Raw genomic sequence first — 22410 nt, 5'->3', positions numbered from 1 at the left:
AAGTACATGTAAATGGTCTTGGATTTCAGTGAGGTTGACTTAGGTCGACGCAGAATTTCAAATTCTGCATTTTGGAACTGGGCCATTTTTCTCAATACTAATAAAAGGGGGGCTAAAGCGAAAAATCCGCAATTTTTTAAAAATGATTCTTCTTTGAGCCTCTTCTTCTGCGGACTTAATATTAAACATAAGACTTTTTAGGGGTTACCCTGTATGTGCTGTATGGGGCATTAGTTATGCCCCGTAAATTCCAAAATACAGCATACAGGGTGCCCAAAAATACAGGGTACCCCAAAAAACACTATTATTCGAAAGAAGACGACGTGTCATTAGCTATATGATTTTTTATTTCTGTAGGTGAAGGTACTAATACGGAATTAATTCCCCTACCGCTGCGTTATTTGTGGTACCATGTTTCCCTGTGAACGTGATTGGTCAAGACATCAGCAAGAACATTCGAAGCCGTTTCACTGCCGAATCTGTGACAAACGGTTTGGTCATAAAAGCACTTTAATTGCACATGGATTGTCACATAGTGAAAAGAAACTCTACAAATGCCGCATTTGTGACGCACGATTCAAGCACTACTACAATAAATGGAGTCACGAACAACGCGTGCATGCGGAAAAACCTGGTTTCGAGTGCGCTGATTGCGGAAAAGTGGTATCCTCCAAAGGGTCTCTCATTACACACCTGAGAGTACATTCCGGTTTGAAACCATTTTCTTGCAAAACGTGTAGCAAAAGTTTTACTCAAAAAGGCAATCTTATTGCGCACCAAAGGACGCATAGTGAAGAGAAACGCTTCAAATGCCGCATATGCAACCAACAATTCAAGCATATCAGCAATAGGATAACGCACGAGAGTACCCATGTGGAGAGCCCTCGTTTTGAGTGTGCCCATTGCGGCAACAAATATCGCATGAAGCTCAACTTAGCCAATCACATATCATCTAAATGTACTTAAATTTAAATAGTTGACTACCTATCTGTATGTGTACAGATTCAAAGGTTTTTCTTTGTTTTGTTTTGTTTTTCAACGTGAAAAAAAATTTGACTTCAGTTATAACCTTATCGATTTGACAACCGACTACTTGTGCTTCAACTTGTGAAAAAATACACGATAGTATTTTATGTTTGGCGTTTTTTTTTCTGTTTCAAAGTCTTATCGATTTAATGAAGTTACCAAAAGCAGAGTGAATTATAAAATCCCTCAATTCGATGGTCCAATCATTTTTGCAATTTTCTGGACAAATTGTTCAAGATTTCAAAAGTGACTTCGCACCAAGTGCCAATTTTACTCAGATTTTCTGAAGTTGACGTACTTATTATTTTTTGGTCACTTTTCGCCCCCCTTTCAGCGTACCACATATCCGCAAATAATGAAAAAAATATTTTCTGAGACAGTTTCAATCGTTATAACTTTGGCACAAATCTCCCCTCCCTTCTTGTCCTCTTCCTTCAAGAGTACCAAATTGCAAATTTTGTCTGACTTTAATGAGCAACGACATGTAAGGTAGAATGGGGTGATTGCAAAATTGTGACCTCATGCAAGAAAATATCAATTTTCTGGTTGTGCCAACTAGGGGGTGTCAAAACAACAACCTTTACCGACATGTTCACCTGGTCATAACTCGCAGGGTTCAACTTGTCGCTCCGTAGTAAACACTTTTATCAAAGCATGTTGAAACCACTCATAAGTAAAGTGAAAGGTGTTTTTTTTTTTTAAAAATGCATGTGAAATAGAAAAAACTGTCGATTTATCTGGAATTTACACGATTTAGGGTCATGAAGGATTAAAGTTTTAGGTACGATATCGCAATTTGAATTTTTTTTATTTTGGCCGTAAATTGCGTTCTTACAACCACCCCAGAAAAAATCGACTCGGGGTAATTGCAAAAACGATTTTTTTTTTCATTTTTGCACTTACCACAAATGTTTTTTTGCCCTAAATAACTTGAAAATGGTTCGAAATTACAAAAAAAATAAACTCGCACGGTCACATGATGAGTTACACGTTAGAGAAGTGATTAACAGGTTTACTGAATTTTGAAATTATTGTTCCTTTTCAACGTTTTACTAATATATTTGACGAAAAATGTATTTCTATGACAAGTTTTTTACATTAAAAAAAAAAACAGAAATGATCAATAGTTAATTTTTTGTTCATTTTAGCGAGTTTTAAAAAAAAAAAAAATTTTCAACAGTTTTTCACTCCCCTAAAAAATTTATTGGGAAGTGGAAAAGTTATCGAATTTTTTACCGAATCAAGACCACGAATGCATCAGAAGTTAGCAAATGACACGTAGAATACAGTGAGTGTGTTGAAAATGCAAAAAAAATAATTTAAAAAAATATCCCCCACTTATGCATTTACACCAAGTTAGGGTAAATGCAAAAGTCGATTTTCAAATTTTAAAATTGCAATTTTCTCCACGATCTGTGAACGAAATTGTACCAAAATTTTATCATTGATAGAGAACCCCCTGAAGTATAAGTGGTACAAATTTCAGCTTCATCCGTACAATGGTCTTCTCACAGCGCCCTCTTAAAGTGTCACTAATCAAATAGTGCTTTGCAATTACCCCACTCTACCTTACGCTAATTTTAATTTCAATACACACAGAAATACTCGTTGGTACAAAAAGGACCAATATTGCGCCACCATACAATTTATTTTTCGATGAAATGAACTTTTTTTCGAGTGTTTAGGAAATGCTTATTTTCTCCTAATATATGCTTCATTTTGATATTTATGCACAGGGTGTCTACAGGACGAAAAAAGTACGAATTTACAAAAACGGTACAAAATTGGAAAATGGCCCAAAAAAGTACAAAGAAACGTCAAAAATGTACGAAATTTACGAAATTTGTACAAAATTTTGAAAGGATTTAAATGTTAATTTGACGACAAAATTACCATAATGTATCCTCAACATTTTAATTTTTTTCAAAAGCTTTTGCCCTCGCCTCGCTCGGGGGTCATTCCACGTCAATCGGACCAAGAAGTGGTAGGTGGGTTCGCCGATTTTTTTGAAATTTTTCCTGTGGAAAGACCTCCAAAGGGAAGACCAATGGCGCAAATCGCAGCCCTCTAGCCCATTTTTAACGGCAGCCAGGGGGTGTCAAAGTTTTTAGTGATCCTAAAATACCATCCATTTCAGCAGTGGATTACTCGATAACCGCAATACCTATCAAAATGGAACTTTTTCCGATAGTTAGGGGTTTTGAAAGCATCGACCTTTTATTCCCTATCTGGACAGCGATTCCAATCGGAATTCAAGCAAATCTCTGATGCAAACCTCCCAAATCGAGTTTGTAAAGAATGCCTCTGCGCATTGCGCGAACTCGTCTCTTACCTTACCCCACTTACCAAGGGTACGATCATAATCGCGTGTGGAAGGTGGTTATCTCCTTCCACACGCGATTATGATCGTACGCGGTGGTACGCTTGGTAAGTGGGGTAAGGTAAGAGACGAGTTCGCGCAATGCGCAGAGGCATTCTTTACAAACTCGATTTGGGAGGTTTGCATCAAAATGAACCCTTGGAATCGCGGTCCAGATGAGGAGAATAAAAGGTCGATGTTTGAAAGGCTTTTTGGTGATATCATAAAAATCAGTGTTGCCACTTTTTTTCGTACAATAAATTAGCTGAAAAAGTTTCGAAACGTAGTTTTCATATCGTTCCGACTCTCAAAAATTCTGAAAAAAATATATTACGGACAACTTGTCATGCTGAACAAAATATTAAAAAATTGTTGAAAAAACCCTTTCACTCGATGAAATGAACTCCTCACAAAAAATCAAAATTCGAAAAGATTCAAAAAATGAACGAATTTTTATTTTTTTGTTGTGAGTGTAATTTTTATCAACTTTTTCATGAAATACGTCAGAAAGAGGTCAAAATAAGACAACTGAATAAATTTAAACTTTTTTTGATGTTTGAAATTGAAAATTGAATTTTTTCGAATTTTGATTTTCTTGTGAGGAGTTTATTTCATCGAGTGAAAGGGGTTTTTCAACTTTTTCAACAGATACGTAAAAATAGGGGTCAAATGGGCCAACTTTACCTATCAAAACTTTTTTTCATGTTTTAAATAAAAAAGTCGCATTTTTTTGGCAAAATTTAAATTTTATTAAATCGACTTTGCGCCAAGTTACCATCCCAATTTTGTAATATGTTGTTCAGCATGACAAGTTGTCCATAATATATTTTTTTCAGAATTTTTGAGAGTCGAAACGATATAAAAACTAGGTTTCGAAACTTTTTCAGCTAATTTTTTGTACGAAAAAAAGTGGCAACACTGATTTTCATGATATCACCTAAAGCTCTTTAATACAAGTATGGAAATAGATTATGCTCTCAAGAAAGTCTTAGCATTTTACGTATGTATTACGTACTGCGCATGACAGGTTGGTGTCGTCACGCGGTGGAGGTGGGTGGAGCAACCAATGGGGTGCAACGTTGTACGTGAACAGCTGATTTGATGCTTGCTCGCGCACTGCGCAGTACGTAAAACTTACGTAAAATCCTATGACTTTCTTAAGAGTATAATCTATTTCCATACTTGTATTAAAGAGCTTTAATATCACCAAAAAGCCTTTCAAAACCCCTAACTATCGGAAAAAGTTCCATTTTGATAGGTATTGCATTGCGGTTATCGAGTAATCCACTGCTGAAATGGATGGTACATATTTTAGGATCACTGAAAACTTTGACACCCCCTGGCTGCCGTTAAAAATGGGCTAGAGGGCTGCGATTTGCGCCATTGGTCATCCCTTTGGAAGGTCTTTCCACAGGAAAAATTTCAAAAAAATCGGCGAACCCACCTACCACTTCTTGGTCCGATTGACGTGGAATGACCCTCGCGCCTTTCCTCTTTTTTTTCAAAGTCTTGTTTTCAAGTCTTTTGAAATCAAATTTTCAAAAACTTTCGCCCTTGCTTCGCTCTGGCAAATTCTTCTTTTAGAATTTGAGAAAAAATCACTTCTGGGCCCCCAAAAATTCAAAACAGAAAATTAACATTTTTGTAAGTCTTATTAAATATGATATCAATCAGCAAAATGGGAAGTTTTTCCGTAGTTCTGTTGACAAATTTTCAGTCAAACCCCCTCCCCCTCTCAAAAAACCTCAATGGACCAAATTATATGTATTCGTTCCGGGCTCGCATCGGATGTAGACTACCCAGACCACACTGCTCAGAACGTTAAAATTTTGCTTTTTGCAGCCGAAATGACATGATACACCCCCTCCCTCCAATGTACCTACAAAGTATAACTATTAAAAATATAGTGTACCAAAAAAATACGATAAAAGTACGAAAAAGGTACAAAATTTTGTTTTTTGGATTTAGTAGAGACCCTGAAAAAACTCCACCTTTTTTGAGCAAATTTTGTACATACAAAGTGTTAACAAACAGTTTTGACTGTTTTGAATGTTTGTCAGATAGAAATAGTCACAACAAGTGCATTTTTTTATTGGTTTGTACCAAATGGATAAAAAATTTTAAATTGATCACTTTTCAAAAAATGAATTTGCACATATAATGAAATCTTTAGTTTTTTGAGAAAAACTCAAAAACTAAGCACTCTAGAAAAAAACTAACGACATTTTGTCGATTGGAAATTTAATTCTCTACAACTTTAGTAACGTTAAATTTTTTTTGGACGCTTCCTTTTCGCCTCCACATCAACTTTAATGAAAGGTTATAACTCAAAATGTTTTCCAGACATTGAAATATTTCCTCTTCAAGATTTTATTTTTCAAAGTGTCCTGATGCTAAATGAAGGTAGGATACCAGATCTTTAAAATGAGGTGCTATTCATTCCTCACAATTAATTATAAGTTGATAAAAAATAATAAATCAATTTTTTAAAAAAAGAAAATCACTCTCCTGTAAAATTTCACTTTTTTGAGATGTAACCTTATTTCTTCCAAGCTGCGATTTATACCCTTATCGATTTGCAATCTGATCTTTTATCCTGTAGGTGCAGGTACTGATACGGAATTCATTCCCCTACTGCTGTGATATTTGTGGTACGTTGTTTTCCTGTGAACGTGATTGGTCAAGACATCAGCGGGAACATTCGAAGCGGTTTCACTGCAAAGTCTGTGGCAAACAGTTTGCTTATAAAAGCTTTTTAATTCTACATAGATCTGCACATGGTGAAAAGAAACCCTACAAATGCCGCATTTGCGACGCACGATTCAAGATCTATCACAGTAGATGGAGGCACGAACTCTTGCATGCGGAAAGACCTGGTTTTGAGTGCGCTGATTGCGGAAAAGTGTTATCCTATAAAGGGACTCTCATTACACACCTGAAACTACATTCCAATGTGAAACCGTTTTCTTGCAAATTGTGTAGCAAAAGTTTTACTGAAAAAGGCAGTCTTCTTCAACACCAACGGACGCATAGTAAAAAGAAACCATTCAAATGCCGCATATGCAGCCAAAAATTCAAGCATTATCGCAATTTGACAAGGCACGAGAGTACCCATGTGGAGAGCCCTCGTTTTGAGTGTGCCCATTGCAGCAACAAATTCCGCAATAAGATCACCTTAGCCAATCACATAGCATCTAAATGTACTTAAATATCAATAATTAACTACCTACCTAAATGTCTAAATGTGTACAGTTTCTAAGTTTTTTTTGTTCTGTTTTTTTTTTTTCAACGTGAAAAAAACTTGACTTCAGTTATAACGTTATTATCGATTTGACACCCGACTTGTGCTTCAACTTACCTACATACCTATCTATGTGAAAAAATACACGATAGTATTTTATGTTTGACGTTTTTTTTCTTTTTCGATGTCTATTGATTTAATGAAGTTACCAAACGCAAATCGGAGTGAATTACAAAATCTCTCAATTCGATAGTCCAAATTATTTTTTTGAATTTTTGCGATTTTCTGGACAAATCGTTTAAGATTTCAAAAATGACTTCGCGCAAAGTGCCAATTTCACCCTTTTCTGAAGTTGACGTATTATTTTTTGGTCGGTTTTCGTCCCTCTTTCAGCGTACTATATATTCGCAAAGGATGAGGAAAAGATTTTCTGAGACAATTTCTATCGTTATACATAACTATGGCTCAAATCTCCCCTCCCCTCTCGTCCTCTTCCTTTAAAAGTACCAAATTACAGAATTTGTCTGACTTTAATGAGCAACGACATGTACCTACCCTAATTTTAATTTCAATAATACAGAAATACTCGTTTGTACAAAAAGGACCAATATTTTGCCACCATACAATTTATTTTTTGATGAAATGAACTTTTTTTCGAGTGTTTAGGAAATGCTTATTTTCTTTGATATTTGTGCAGCATGATTAGAGCTCAGATTTTTATGCTCTTGAAAAATCATTTTATGTGCATAAAACATGCATTATTATGTTTTTTGATCAAATTATGACAAAAGATGCCCTCATCCATCAGAATATGCACATTTATGCAATATCAATATTGGTATCTATAGAACAGATTTTTCATTTTAAAGGAGAAGGGATGGCTATAAAATTAGGAAAAATGAGAAGTTTAAATCATAAATTTTACTTTGAATAATCAATTTCAGGTTGAGCGGGAAAATAACGTAAAAAAGCAGGGTCAAAAATGAAAAAATTGGCACATAAGTTAAATGTTTTCTTCGGGAATGTGTTTGGATGGACCCTCTGAACCACCAAAGAAAGCCGACTCTCCTACCCCTGGAGGAAAATTTTTTAAGGGGCCGAAACCGGTTCCGATTCATGTTTTTTGCGTTTTATTCCGTAAATATTAGGTTTTTGAGAAAAACTACCATGACGAAAAATGTTCCCCTTCAAATTCTCGACAATTTGAGAGGGGGTGTCCAAAAAAAGGGGTGGAAAGAGTAGGTGTTTCAAAAAAGGTCAGTCCAATAAATTGATCAAAATTACCACTTAAAATCATTCGTTTTCGCTGAAATTTTTTTTACAAAGTCTACTCACCCAACTACTAATCAAACTACCATTTGTTTGTCTTCAACCCTCCTCGGGGGTTCGTGAGGGTTGCTTGTCGATTCATATGGAAACGACACCAACTTTATGAAAATAGCTCAACTTTTAATTAATTAGTAAAAATTGTGGTGGGGGTACTGGCACTGGAGGAGTGTGGATAAGGGTAATATTAAATTGGACGTCGTATTCGTGTTCGGGGGGTTCGATTCATATGGAAACGACACCTCGTTTACCAAACACAATGATTTACACCAGAATCCATGTTTACCCCCTCTGTAAGCCTTTTCAATTTTTGACCACGGCCCACCTCAAATTTTTTTTTGAAAAAAATATATGTTTTTTAGGAGTCAAAGACACACTTGAAAATGCTATTCCCATTTTTGTGCCGAATCATGGTCATCGCTAAAACGGGTAAACAAAGCTAAAAAAAACTCCATTTTGAGGGGAAATTATGGGATGAGGGGGGGTGACAATTTTTGTGGGGATACCTCTTATGGATGTTCACAACATACTAAAAAATTGAAAAAATCAGTTCACATGGGGCTGAGACATTTTTTTAAATTGTAATTTCAGAAAAGGGGAGGGGGGTCTCAAAAACGGTGGGGAGGGGGATCTGGGGCTCTGAAACTTTCCTGACGTAAGGTGCTTTAGGGTACCCACCTTTCATGCAAATATCAACCCTGATGCTCTCGGGGGCAAATTCACTATACTTATCCACCTATAGCCTTTCCAAAATACGACTGATAAGTGATTAAATGGAAAAAATGGTCAAAATAATATAACGATTATGCGCTTAAAATGTCTGAGATATGTATGCAAGATATGCGTCAACTGCCAATAAGTTGGGTTCATTTTACTCAGAATTGTATGATTCACATAAATCCATAGGATATGCGCGATCTTCTGCGATGAATGAAAATATGACCAATCATGAAAATCCGAGCTCTAAGCATGACTATGTGTTGGCAACACAACTATTCAAAAGAAAAGGACCTGCCAAATCGATTGGATACGGGTCGATTATGCAGCGAATCCTAAATTTCAGATTACTAGATCACTTTGGTAAAATATTGATTCCTCGCCCCTCATTTTTAGTCCAAATTTGATTTTCGAAAATTCACCAGAAAACAAAAAAACACAATTTCGCACTTGAAATTTTAGTTGGTGATGAATTTTTGCATGCTCTTTTGTCTATTTGTAGATCAGAAAATTGCATGCGAGTCCTACGTTGGAAAGTAAAATGTGCGACTTGGCTGACCTGTTAATCAAAGTGGCCTTTATTTTGTTAGTGAGACCAACTTTTTTTTCTAACAAGTTTCGTTTAAAATATTGCTCAAGATGTCCCCTTCAAGAAAAAAAAAGTTGTCCCAAAGGATAAGAGAGTAAGGGGGTTGCATCTATTCCTATTAGCATGCTGAACTATAAAGTAGTCTGGATTTTAGTGATGTTAGGTTAGATCGATGCATGCTACATTTGGGAACTGGACAATTTTTCTCGAAACAAGTTGAATAGGGAGCTATGGCGAGAAAACCGCGTTTTTTTTTTTCGAAAATGCTCTTTTTTGAGTCTTCCTTTCCAGTAGTACAGGTACCATGTCGGTCTATCGTTTCAAAATCGCAAGAGTGGCATCGGAAAGATATAAAATTTTTGCGATATTCCTTCGAAAGGGGACCATTTCCCGACCCCAAAACCACCATTACATTTTTGAGATCGAATTGCAAAACCGATCCAGGGGGTTCCCAAAATTGTGAAAATTGAGCACCTCCGTTGTCATCTGTTTTGGCCAATAAATTCTAACCAAAAGGAGGTAGAGGGGTGCTTATGGTCTCAAATAACTCGTATTGGATCACTCTTGAAATATCTACCCATGACCGTTCTCATTTAGTGATACCCAACATTTCAGTGGTTCCCAAAGTTGAATTTTTGTATTCCAAGTTTTTGAAGTCACGCATTCAAACAAATATTGTCAGTAAATGAATTTTGCAATCAAAAAATGTTTCAGATAAAAAATTTGCAAAATTTTATGACGATTTCAAAAATGTGTCATTTTTTCCCTTAGCATTGATAGGGGTCGAGGTGAGGGGGTTGGAACGTCTAAAAACGTGATCTAAAAAAGTTGCATCCAAACCTGAATTTGAATTTCTCACGAGGTTTTACCATTGAACTGTTCTCTTCAGTTGAACCTAAGGTTGTTCTCGATACACGCGACCACAATCCACTCCCCCACGCCTCAACCCCCTCGCTAGATATTCAATACCTACTGAAAGTGCACTCTGAACCTGAAATAGCTTTACTTATGAGGTGTATGTTGCTAAAGTGTTGACTCTAATTAATGAACTTTACATATTTTCCGATGCACGTATCCACAATCAACCCCCACACCCCCACTTAAGCCTCCATAATCACTCGAAGTCCACTTTTGACCCCAAGATTGCATTTTACGCCAGAAATTGATAGAAAACAACATATACCAACGGCTAGTCGGCTACTAGTGATTTAAAAGATATATTTTCGCGATATTTCCTTGGAAGGGGACCATTTCCTGACCCCGAAACCACCATTACATTTTTGAGATCGAATTGCAAAACCGATCCACGGGTTCACAAAGGTTGTGAAAATTGGTGTCCAGTGTGATTTTTTTCTGTAAATGTGAATTTCAATTTTCGATTTTGAAAAATTGAAATTTATTAAAAATTCTATTTTTAAAGACATCTCATCCATCTTTTATTTTTGAGGTAAAGTGAGTGGAATAAATTGTCACCAGTTCCACCGGAGCTTATTTTGTGAGGGAGAGCGATGGAGGGACGCAGTGTAGCAGTTTTCTCAAAAGGAAAGTTCGAAAATATCGAAAAATTGCCATACAAAACTAAAAAAATAAATTCTGGTAACTTTTTCAAAAAATTTTGAATTTTTTTTAGGTCAAAATTATCCAATTAGTACAAAATCTATCAAGTTTGCCACATTGAGAATTTCGATTCATGAAATATTATTACCGGGAGAGCTAAAAAGTGACCAAAATTTTTCATTTCAAAAAGCTTATATGTATGTACTTCCAAAAATATTTTTTTAGTATTTGATTTTTTTCTCAAAACAGTGCTAGCCACCAGGCGGGGTTATGAAAATTGGGGAATTGCAACTTCAATTTACGATTTAGCGTCCCCTAAAGAAGGAAATACAAAAAAGACCTGATTGTCCGGTCACTATACATGTATATTTTATTTCAGTTTTCAACCCCTTATACTATCCTATAATTATCGTTTTTCTTTTTTCATTTTATTTCATAGAATAATTTTGTTGTAAAAATATTACAACTTTCAAGTTCAGAAATGTATGTACCTTTATTGATAATGGAGCAGTAACAGAAGGAGGAGGGGTGGTATCATGGCCAAGTGCATCGAGAGGTATCTTTAGCTCATTTCGAGTCAACACTTCAGCAACATAACCTCATATAAGTGAAGCTATTTCAGTGCACTTTTAGTAGTTATTAAAGCTCTAGCGAGGGAGGTGAGGCGTGGGGGAGTGGATTGTGGTTGCGTGTATCGAGAACAATCTCAAGTTCAACTGAAGAGAACAGTTCAATGGTAAACCCTCGTGAGAAATTCAAATTCAGGTTTGGATGCAACTTTTTTAGATCACGTTTTTAGACGTTCCAACCCCCTCACCTCGACCCCTATCAATGCTAAGGGAAAAAATGACACATTTTTGAAATCGTCATAAAATTTAGCAAATTTTTTATCTGAAACATTTTTCGATTGCAAAATTCATTTACTGACAATACTTATTCGTTTGAATGCGTGACTTCAAAAACTTGGAACAAAAAAATTCAACTTTGGAAACCACTGAAATGTTGGGTATCACTAAATGAGAGCGGTCATGGGTAGATATTTCAAGAGTGATCCGATACGAGTCATTTGAGACCACAAGCACCCCTCTACCCCCTTTTGGTTAGGATTAATTGGCAAAAACAGATGACAACGGAGGTGCTCAATTTTCACAACTTTGAGAACCCCTGGATCGGTTTTGCAATTCGATCTCAAAAATGTAATGGTGGTTTCGAGGTCGGGAAATGTTCCTCTTTCGAAGGAATATCGCAAAAATTTTATATCTTTCCGATGCCATTGTTTTCATAATTTTCACTTTGGTCCTGTACTACAGGGGCACGTTTGAAGTCAAACAATTTTCTGAGTAACTTTTCAATCTCAAAAAAGTCAATACCTTTATGAAATCGTCTGAAAATATACAGAAATACTCGTAGGTACGAAAGGGCCAATATACAATTTATTTTTTGACGAAATGAACTCTTTTTTTTTTTGAGTGTGTAGGAAATGTTTTTTTTCCTTATAATTTATGCTTCATTTTGATATTTATTCAGCATGAATTTGTTGCAAACACAATTATTCAAAAAAAGGACTTGTCATTTACGATACGATCTTGTTTTCATGTAGGTAGAGGTAAGGATGCGGAATTCATTCTCCTACCCCTGCCATATTTGTGGTACAATCTTTTCCTGCAAACGTGATTGGGCAAGACACCAGCATCAACGTACGAAGCCGTTTCACTGCCACTGTGACAAACAGTTTGCTAATGAAAGCGATTTAATTGCCCATCGATTGACACATAAAGAAAAGAAACGCTACAAACAGTCCAATTCCGATAAATTGAAGCAAGAACGCGTGCATATGGAAAGAGATTATTTTGAGTGCACTGTTTGCGGGAAAAAGTTTTCTTGCAAAAATTCTCTCACTCTACACCAGAGAATACATTCCGGTGTGAAACGGTTTTCTTGTCAAACGTGTAGCAAACGTTTCACTCAAAAAGTACAACTTACTTCGCACCAACGGACGCATACTAAAGAGAAACCCTTCAAATGCCGCATATGCAACCAACAATTCAGGCACCAAGGGAATAAGACAAGGCACGAACGTTTCCATGTGGAGGGCCCTCAATTTGAGTGTTCCCGTTGTGGCAAGAAATTCAGCGATAAGCGCACCTTAGCACATCACATATCATCTAAATGTAGGGCTTACTTAAATTTCAGTATTTAAGTAACTACATACCTAAGTGTGTTTAGATTCGAATGTGTTTTTTCTTTGTTTTGTTTTTCTTTTTCAATTTGGAAAAACTTGACTCTAAACTTGAGCGATTCCTTAAATTCAGTTTATTCTATACCGAAATATCGATAATATCCCATCACGCGATCTCCGATATTCTAATTCGCTAATTACGTATTCATATTCGTTAACGTTTGCATTGTGCGGTTTTCTATTTTTTTTATTTTAATGTACCTACATATTTTTATCCGTTGTAAATACGAGTAGTATGTTTAAATACTTGAATCGAGTATTTCAAAGTGCAGTTTATATTTCATCAATTATAAGTTGATAAAATAATGAAACCAATTTTTAAAAAAAAAGAAAATCACTCTCCTGTAAAATTTCACCTTTTTGAGATGTAACCTTATTACTCCCAAAGTGTGATATATGATATTAGAAATAAATAATAATGCACCCCGCCCCCTTCCTTATTTGGATGTATTCTGTGAGAAAAAAGTTGTCCCAGAGGATTGGAGGGTGGGGGAGGGGTGCTTTATTATCAATTTCTAATATTGGCATAAATGTCGAATTTTTTTTTTCTCATATCTGGTCAACATGCCTAAATTAACATGAAAAACGCAATCTAAATCTTAATCTACATCTAAATCTAAATACCCTTCCCCTGCCAGTACTCCAGGAATCTAACTGCTTCATCATCAAGTGTCCCATTCAGATAGTTCACACTCAAATAAGTGTCTGTCAGTCTGAACATCGCCGCATTCACACAGATCATCATCAGCCAACTGCCATCTATGAAGGTTGTACTTTGACCTTGTGACTCCGCTCCTCAATCTGTTAAGTGTTTTCCACAGTCCATATTTCAAGTATTCTCCACTTGGTAGGCCTTCCTGCCTAGTTCTTCCCTGGCCACCTGCATTCCATATGCGACATCTGTCTGTGCTAGGAGTATCTATTAGTTCTTCAACTGTTTTCATGAAACTGTGTCTAGATCTGAGGCAGGTTTCTGTCAGTTCTTCATATCCATTACATAGGATGCAGCAGATTTTTTAGCATCTTGGTCTTCTCTACCCTGGATGCAACTTCACGTCTGACTGCTGGTGGGGCAATTCCACTCAACTCATATAGGGTATTCCATGGTGTTGGGCGTAAGCACCCTGTCACTAATCTACATGCTTCGTTTAAGGGTATATCAACTTTGCTTGGATGTGCTGAACGACTCCAAACAGGGCAGGCATACTCGCCCACTGAATAGCACAGTGCCAGTGCAGATGCTCTCATAACTTGGGGCTTAGCTCCCCAGCTGCTGCCTGCTAGTTTGCGAATTATATTTGTTCTGGCTGCAACTTTCATTTTAGTTGCCTCGCAGTGCCTTTTGTAGGTCAAAGACCTATCTAGGGTTACATCCAGGTATTTGGGGTTATCTGCATGCTTCAGATCTGTTCCACCACATTGAATATTCAATTAATTGTTCCTTTGCTTCATGGTTTCTGAGATGGAAAGAGCATGTCTCTGTCTTTGTTGGATTTGGTTTGAGGTGGTTATCTTTATAGCATGTGTCCAGTTCTTCTATAGCCTGGTTTAGTGTGTCCTCCACCTCCGCAAACGTATCATGTTGGGCAGTTAGTGCAAGATCATCTGCATACAGAAAGTGGTTAGTATCTGGTCCAATTGGTTGGTCATTGGTGTAAATGTTGAAGAGAATTGGTGACAGAACACTACCCTGAGGCAATCCATTCTTTTGCCGCCTCCAGGTGCTGTTTTTACCATTGAGTGTCACATAGAATCTTCTGTCTTTCATCATCATAGTGACTATCTGTGTAAATTTAAAATCCTTTGTAAGTTGGTACACCTTATACTGGAGTAGTCGGTGGCATACTGTGTCAAAAGCTGCTGTGAGGTCAACAAACACTACTCCAGTGACTTTCTTCTTTTCAAAGCCATCCTCAATGTGCTGTGTTAGGTGTAATATCTGGCCAGTGCATGATTTTCCAGGTCTAAATCCAGCTTGCTGTCTGATTAGCCCTTCATCTATGCAGTCAGCCATGCGATTTAAAATGACTCTTTCAAAAATCTTGTATAGATGACACAACAGGGAGATAGGCCTGTAACTCTTTGAGTCATTTGCATCTTTGCCTGGGTTCTGTAATGCAATAACATGTGCCTGTCCCCATAGTCTTGGCATTTTTGAAGTTTCTATACAGGCATTAAACATTTTTTGGATCCAATTTATTGCCTTTGGTCCAAAGTTTTTGATCTGTTCAGTGTACATGTTATCCACACCAGCAGCCTTCCTATTTTTGGACAATTTGATTGCGGACTTCACTTCTTTGTTAGTAATTGGTGTGGCAAAGTTATTTACTTCCCCATCCATACATCTTACCACTTTTGTTCGGATGCTTTTGCTGTCTGTCTTGCCATTCAGGAGTAGTTGATGGGCTACTTGGTTAGCTGTAATCTGAGTTAAATTACAAAGGTCAATCAACAAGTAAGTTTCCCTTGTTCAGAAAATTAGGAAGGGAAATACCTAGGAACTTGAAATTTTCAGGGAATCTTGATACAACCTTTGAGCACCACTCTGCAAAATTTTATTCGGATCCGTTCAGTTGTTCATTTATAATGAGAGTTTGAAGATGTGGTAGGAGTTGTATAGCGGGTTCGAGTTGAAACTTAAATTGATTTCACGATGGGGATTGTGCCAAATTTGCGAGGCATAGTGATGCACTCAACCCTGTTTTTGGTTACCATTGTGTTAAGGAACTTGTTTACATCATTCTTACACAAATTCTGACAATTCTTTTGACATGCAGCAACATGAACAGCGAAATTTTGTTTGTGATGCAGCACATTCAAATTTTGGGGTACTGAAAATGACTTTCAAAGTTCAATAATGTTTTTTAGGCAGTCAAATATGAAGCATCATGCTCATATATGATGTTTTTGATACTGATATTAAGATTATTGCATATAATTTTATCAATTTTGGCTGCTGAGTTTGTTTTTGAAACTCTAGTTGTGCAACCTACCCTGTGATCACTTATCACACTCGTGCGCTCCCGCTGGATTTTCAGCACCACTCACATATTGTTCAAATTAGGACAATTTTTTCTTCATGGAGGATCAGTAGGCATCTGTAAAAATCCATTGACGTATTTTTTTCGAAATTAAAATTTTTTTTACTCCTAGTTGAGCCTCTTGAACCTCGGACACGCTATAAAACTCCTATCACATCTTCAAACTGTCATTATAAACGAACTACTGAACGGATCCGAATAAAATTTTGCAGAGTGGTGCTCAAAGGTTGTATCAAGATTCCCTGAAAATTTCAAGTTCCTAGGTACTTCCTTTCTTAATTTTCTGAATAAGGGAAACTTACTAGTTGATTGACCTTAGTACTCTGTTGAGTTTTGCCTCCGTCAAGTCTCTTCAACAGTTGCCAGGCTCTTCGGCTATCTTTGCAGAAGTCCAGATTTTCTACTAATTCCTGCCATTTTTTCTGTCTGGATTCTGCTATTTATCACTTGCTAATTGATTTCCTAGTTCAATGGTTTCCTCACTGAAGGGATTTTCATTGAATTTTTTAACATACTCCTTATATTGTGTCATGAGGTGCAGCTCCATTCCGGAGATGTACTCATTTCTTGCTCCCCTTGGAATATGATCTTTTGAGGCTTTCTTAACAATTTCATTGAAGAGTTCATAATTTTCTGGTATTGGCAGTAGGTCGTCTATCTTTTCTTCAATTGCCTGTTTAAAAGATTCCCAATTGGCCTTTTTGAAATTGAATCTAGGAGGTGGGTTTTCACATTTAATTGGGCTGATGACCGCCTTAATTTCGCATATAATTGGCCTGTGTTGGGTTCGGGGAATTGGATCTGCTACTCGTTTGTGACATGAACTATAAGTGCGTGGTCTTGGATTTTAGTGGTGATGGCCTAGATCGACGCAGAATCACAAATGCTACATTTTGGAACTGGACAATTTTTCTCAGAACATGTTGAATGTTGCGAATGGCTTCTCGACATTTTTACAAAACCATCATTCAATTTCTGTTCCCAATTTCAATTTCAATATGTACCTATAAGTACCTATGTTCAAAAATACTTGTTGGTACAAAAGAGCCAATATTGCGCTACCATACAATTTTATTTCTTGATGAAATGAACTTTTTTCCGAGTGTGTAGGAAATGCTTATTTTCTCGTAATATATGCTTCATTTGATATTCATGCAGCATGACTGGAGCTAGGATTTTTATGCTTTTGAAAAATAATTTTATATGCATAAAATAGGTACGCATTTATTTTGATCAAATTATGACAAAATATGGCCTTATCCATCAAAATCACATCAATAAGTACCTATGGGTATCTACAGAAAGGATTTTTCATTTTTTATGTTGGTGAGGGGAAGACTAGAAAATCAAGAAATTCAAAAAAATAAAAGGTTTAAATCTTCAATTTTACTTTGAATAATCAATTTTATGTTATCATACAAATCGCTTCAACGCGATGAGAAAAAATTTTTAAAAAATTGTTTTTCCAATTTTTTCCCGAGTTTTTCCATGTGCATTTATGATAAAAATCCGAGCTCCAAGCATGACTATGTTGGCAACACAATTATTCAAAAGAAAACGACCTGTCATTTGCAATACGATCTTGTTTTCCTGTAGGTAGAGGTACGGATTCGGAATTCATTCCCCTATCGCTGCGATATTTGTGGTGCATTGTTTTCCCGCGAACGTGGTTGGTTAACACACCAGCAGCAACAACATCCGAAGCCGGTTTGCTGCCCAGTCTGTGACAAACAGTTCACTAATAAAAGCGATTTTATTGAGCATGTATCAACGCATAGTGAAAAGAAACCTTACAAATGTAGCACTTGTGGCAGACGATTCAACCGGTATGCCAGTAAATTGAGGCACGAACGCTTGCATGCGATTAGACCTGGTTTTGAATGCGCTGATTGCGGGGAAAAGTTATACTCCAAAGATTATCTCATTAGACACATGAAACTACATTCCCGTAAGAGACCATTTTCATGCAAATCGTGTAGCAAACGTTTTGCTCGAAAGTATCATCTCAAGAGGCACCAACGGGCGGCGCATAGTGAAGAGAGACCCTTCGAATGCCGCATTTGCAACCAAAAATTCAAGCATAATTACGGCATGGCAAGGCACGAACGTATCCATGTGGAGGGCCCTCGTTTTGAGTGTTCCCATTGTGGCAAGAAATTCAGCGATAAGACCAACTTAGCACATCACATTATATCATCTAAATGTACTTAAATTTCAGTATTTAACTACATACCTACCTATATCTAAGTGTGTTTAGATTCGAATGTGCTTGTTGTTTTTTTTTTTTTTTTCAATTTGAAAAAACTTGACATTAAACTTGAGCGATTTCTAAAATTCAGTTTATTCTTAGAGATTAGCGCAGTGTCGCATTAAGGGTTTCGTGAGCTCTAGTCCCTAATTCCGAAAAATTTTGTGTCCTCACTCCCTCCCCCCCTCCCCCAAAAAAACCAATCCAACAAATATGTTTCACCAAATTTTTTATCAGGGCTTGAAACCACCAAAACCTAATAAAACCATCATATTATTATAACCATGTTTTTCAATTGATTTTAACCATTACTTACTACAACCATTTCAACTTCTTATTGTAAAATTTAAAAACAACAACGAAATACCAATATGTTGGAAAAAATGAAAACCAATTTATTCAAAAATAACAATTTAGAAAAAAAGAAATTGAATTGAAAAAACCAAACCCACCATATATCGTTTTCGTTTCGTTTCAGATTTGTAAAGTTTTTCGTTACGTTATTTTTCCATTATTTTGTTACACAGATATTTCTGTTTATCGTTATATTTTAATTTCAGTTTCCCGTTATTTCTTTATTTCGTTTCGTTTTTCGTTAGAGTACAAAAATGCCCAAATTGGGGGTTACTCTGAAAAAAAAAAAAAAAAAACTGAAAAAAGTACAAAATGGTTTAAGAATTTCTCAGTATTTTATGCTCGTGTGTGTGAATCGAAGTTATGAAAGGAGGAGGGTTTTATAAAGTTGCTGTTTGAGTGACCATTTTTTGGTTTTGAATTTTGAAAGAGGCTCTCCTTAATTTGGGGGAAGTTGCAAAATTGTGGGCAAGTTTTTTACAAATTAAATTTCATTTCAATCATTTTTAAAAATCAATTTTCTAGTAATTTCTAATTTGAGAGATTTCGGTGACACCACTTTTTTCAATTTTGAGAAATTTAATTAGAATATTTTCATTTTTTAAAAAATGTATATTTTTTACAGATTTTTAGTCATTGAATTTTGAAACTTGAAAGCAGCAATTTTGTTGATCAAGTTGATTTTGATGTCAATTGACTATTGAGCCATTTATGATTATTTTTATGAAATTTTTCCGTGATTGTCAGTACTTCTAGTTTTCAATACATAATTAGGTATGTATTTTTCTCATGCCATGTGTTTCATTAATTTTTACAACGAATTTCAACTAAGTACAGTATTTTCAAACCAACTTTTTTAATTTTTTATTGATTGATAATTTTTCAATCATTTTGCACAACATTTTAATAATTATTTTGTACATTTTTTCAACAATACCTAGTAGGTAAAAAAACGAAAGAAAATGACGTATTTTTTTCGTAATAAAAATATTTTTCGTATCTTCTTTTTTCATTTTTTTTTTTTAGAGAGAGAGAGAGCAATGTCCTATTACTTAGCCTGTTTATCTAATTTAGGCAAAACTTACGACATATCGCACCTTGGGAGTAATAAGGTTACATCTCAATAAAAATCGATTTTGAGATTTTTAGATTTTTAGGGTTTGTATGACCCCCCCCCCCCCACAGTGGGATGTGAAAATATTTAGGAGGAAAAAAATTGAAATTTGGGGTATAGGGGTTTTTTAATGCGCTGAACACGATTTTGAAGGTATTTTCACTCAAAACCCCAAAGGGGAGGTAGGGGGAGGGGGTAAAAACTCAAAATTTTGAAAATTTTCATGTGGGGTGTCTAAATGTAGGTTTTTTAATGCGCTGAACACAATTTTGAAAGTATTTTTACTCAAAACCCCACAGGAGGGGGAGGGGGAGGGGGTAAAAACTCAAAATTTTGAAAATTTTCATGCGGGGTGTCTAAATGTAGGTTTTTTAATGCGCTGAACACGATTTTGAAGATATTTTCACTCAAAACCCCAAAGGAGAGGTGGGGGGAGGGGGTAAAAACTCCAAATTTTGAAAATTATCATGTGGGGTGTCTAAATGTAGGTTTTTTGATGCGCTGAACACGATTTTAAAGATATTTTCACTCAAAACCACAAAGAAGTGGCAGGGGGAGGAAGTTAAAACTCTTGATGTTGAAAATTTGTGGATGTCTGTATAATCTAGTCAAATTAGCTCATATGAGAACTCAACTTGGAATAAATTGGGGGACATTTTTTTTTGCACAAAAATGCTCAGAATGGTGTCCTAAATGACATACTAAAACCCACTCTTAAATCCGCGTGAAGCTTCTTTTCCCCCCAGACCCACATTTGTGCTGCCTAGCACAGTTTATTGCGATTTTCTAGCGAGGAGTTGAGTTTACGTCGAAAATAGCTTTATTTTTGTGTTCTATGTCAAATTTCCGATCTAGTTAGTGATATATTAACTGTCCTTCTACCCCAAGGGGGGTGGAGCCAGAACCATTCAAATAAGGGGGGCTTCCTGAAAAATACATGAAGGTTATAGGCGCCTAAGAGAGGTGAAATGGTCCCCGAAAGCGCTTGAGTTGATATTAGCATGGAAGATGGGTACCATTGAGAAACTTCCTACTAAGAATTATACATAACATACTGAAAAATTTTCAAAATTGGTTGAAATGGGGCTCAGAAAAGTGTTATTGAAATTTCAGAAACGGGGGGTTCCTCAAAAGGGGGAGAGGATGTGGATCTGAAATTTTTTACACGGAAGTTTCTCAATGGTACCCATCTTCCATGCTAATATCAACTCGAACGCTTTTGGGGACCATTTCACACCTCTTAGGCGCGTACAGCCTTTATGTGTTTTTCAGAAAACCTCCCTTATTTGAATGGTTCTAGCCCCACCCCCTTGAGAGTAGAAGGACAGTTGATATATCACTAGATCGGAAACTTGACATAGAACACAAAAATGAAGCTATTTTTGGTGTAAAATCAACTTCTCGCGAGAAGATCGCGAAAAACTGTGCTAAGTGGCACAAATGTGGGTCTGGGGGGGGGGAGAAGCTCCACGCAGATTTAGGGTGGGTTTTAGTATGTCATTTAGGACACCATTCTGAGAATTTTGTCATAAAAAAATTTCCCCGAATTTATTCCAGGTGAAATCCCTATTTGTCTGTTAGTATGTATCTACCTAATGTACAATAACATGCCTATTTTGTTTGATCGACTACTGAACTTTTTTTTTTTAAATTACGCTCGTTTTAGGTGGCCTCCTGGCCTATAGTGTGTCAAATGTTTTTTTCTCGCGCATATTTCGCGCATTTGGTCAAAATTGGTAGACATAAATCCGCCCATATGCGCAGCGAGCATATGCTCATAACATCACTGGTCATATTTTTACCCACCAAACCCTTATTTCCAAAAAATTGATGATTTGTAGCAATAATACATCAGTTTTGGTTGTATTTTTCCTGTTTTTGCCCAAGGTGGCGAGTTGTGGCAAAAACTGATAAAAGCATGTAAAAGCATACATTTCAGTGGTACTTTTCATGAAAAAAGGTTTTCAAGGAACATCAAGGATTTTTTTATAATTCGAAGTTTATGTTGAATTTACACAGTAAAATGTACTGGCTTTGATTAAAGATTACTCGGCCTATGGATCATCGAAACTAAAAAACAAGCATATTTTTGGAATCTACGTTGAAAATGCTACAAGAAAGCATCAACAGTATCAACATCAACGCACATGTCACGAAAATTCACGCATGTTCAAACAAGTGCATCTTGTCATGAAACCAGGTGCCTCTATTCAACACACTGCCATAGCAACATAACATGTGTTCATACTGCCAGCACAAGTGAAAGCAAATCATTCGAGGGTTATAGTACACGTTGGGATTGAGTTTTGGTCATATTGGTGCAGTTCGTTTTTTTCGATTTCTTGATTTTTTTCCTCCTAAATATTTGCACATCCCACTGTGCCCCCCCCCCCCTTCAACCAAAAATAACACTTTAGAAACGCAAATGGCCTAACTCAAAATCCCAATAACATTGCAAGTTGTTTGGAGTTATAAGGGGACATCTCAAAAAACTCCATTGTTTTTGAGTAAATTTCGCGCATACAAAATGTTAAAAAACAGTTTTGATTGTTTTGAAATGTTTGTCAGATAGAAATAGTCACAAGAAGTGTATTTTTTA

At 36.3% G+C, this 22410-nt stretch overlaps 1 protein-coding gene across 5 annotated transcripts in view; it reads left to right on the top strand.

Moving 5' to 3' along the window:
- Nucleotides 1–22410, top strand: part of LOC135849107 (zinc finger protein 37-like) — a 58462-nt gene that overhangs the window by 28463 nt on the left and 7589 nt on the right. Inside the window, exon 10 of one of the 5 annotated variants that reach the window (XM_065369347.1) lies at nt 17692–18367. The exons of 1 other annotated variant lie outside the window; for it this stretch is intronic. In XM_065369347.1, coding sequence (XP_065225419.1) covers nt 17692–18306 — 615 coding nt within the window. In that variant the 3' untranslated portion in view covers nt 18307–18367. Of the gene's footprint in view, nt 1–357; nt 497–5987; nt 6662–12415; nt 13051–17691; nt 18368–22410 lie in introns of those variants that run through there. 3 more of the 5 variants (XM_065369351.1, XM_065369350.1, XM_065369353.1) reach the window with 3 other exon arrangements.

This window comes from Planococcus citri, chromosome 5 (genome assembly GCF_950023065.1).
Source record: "Planococcus citri chromosome 5, ihPlaCitr1.1, whole genome shotgun sequence".
Classification (NCBI taxonomy): Eukaryota; Metazoa; Arthropoda; class Insecta; order Hemiptera; family Pseudococcidae; genus Planococcus; species Planococcus citri.
The sequence above is the reverse complement of the archived record's forward strand: the minus strand, read 5'-3'. Positions and strand labels throughout refer to the sequence as shown.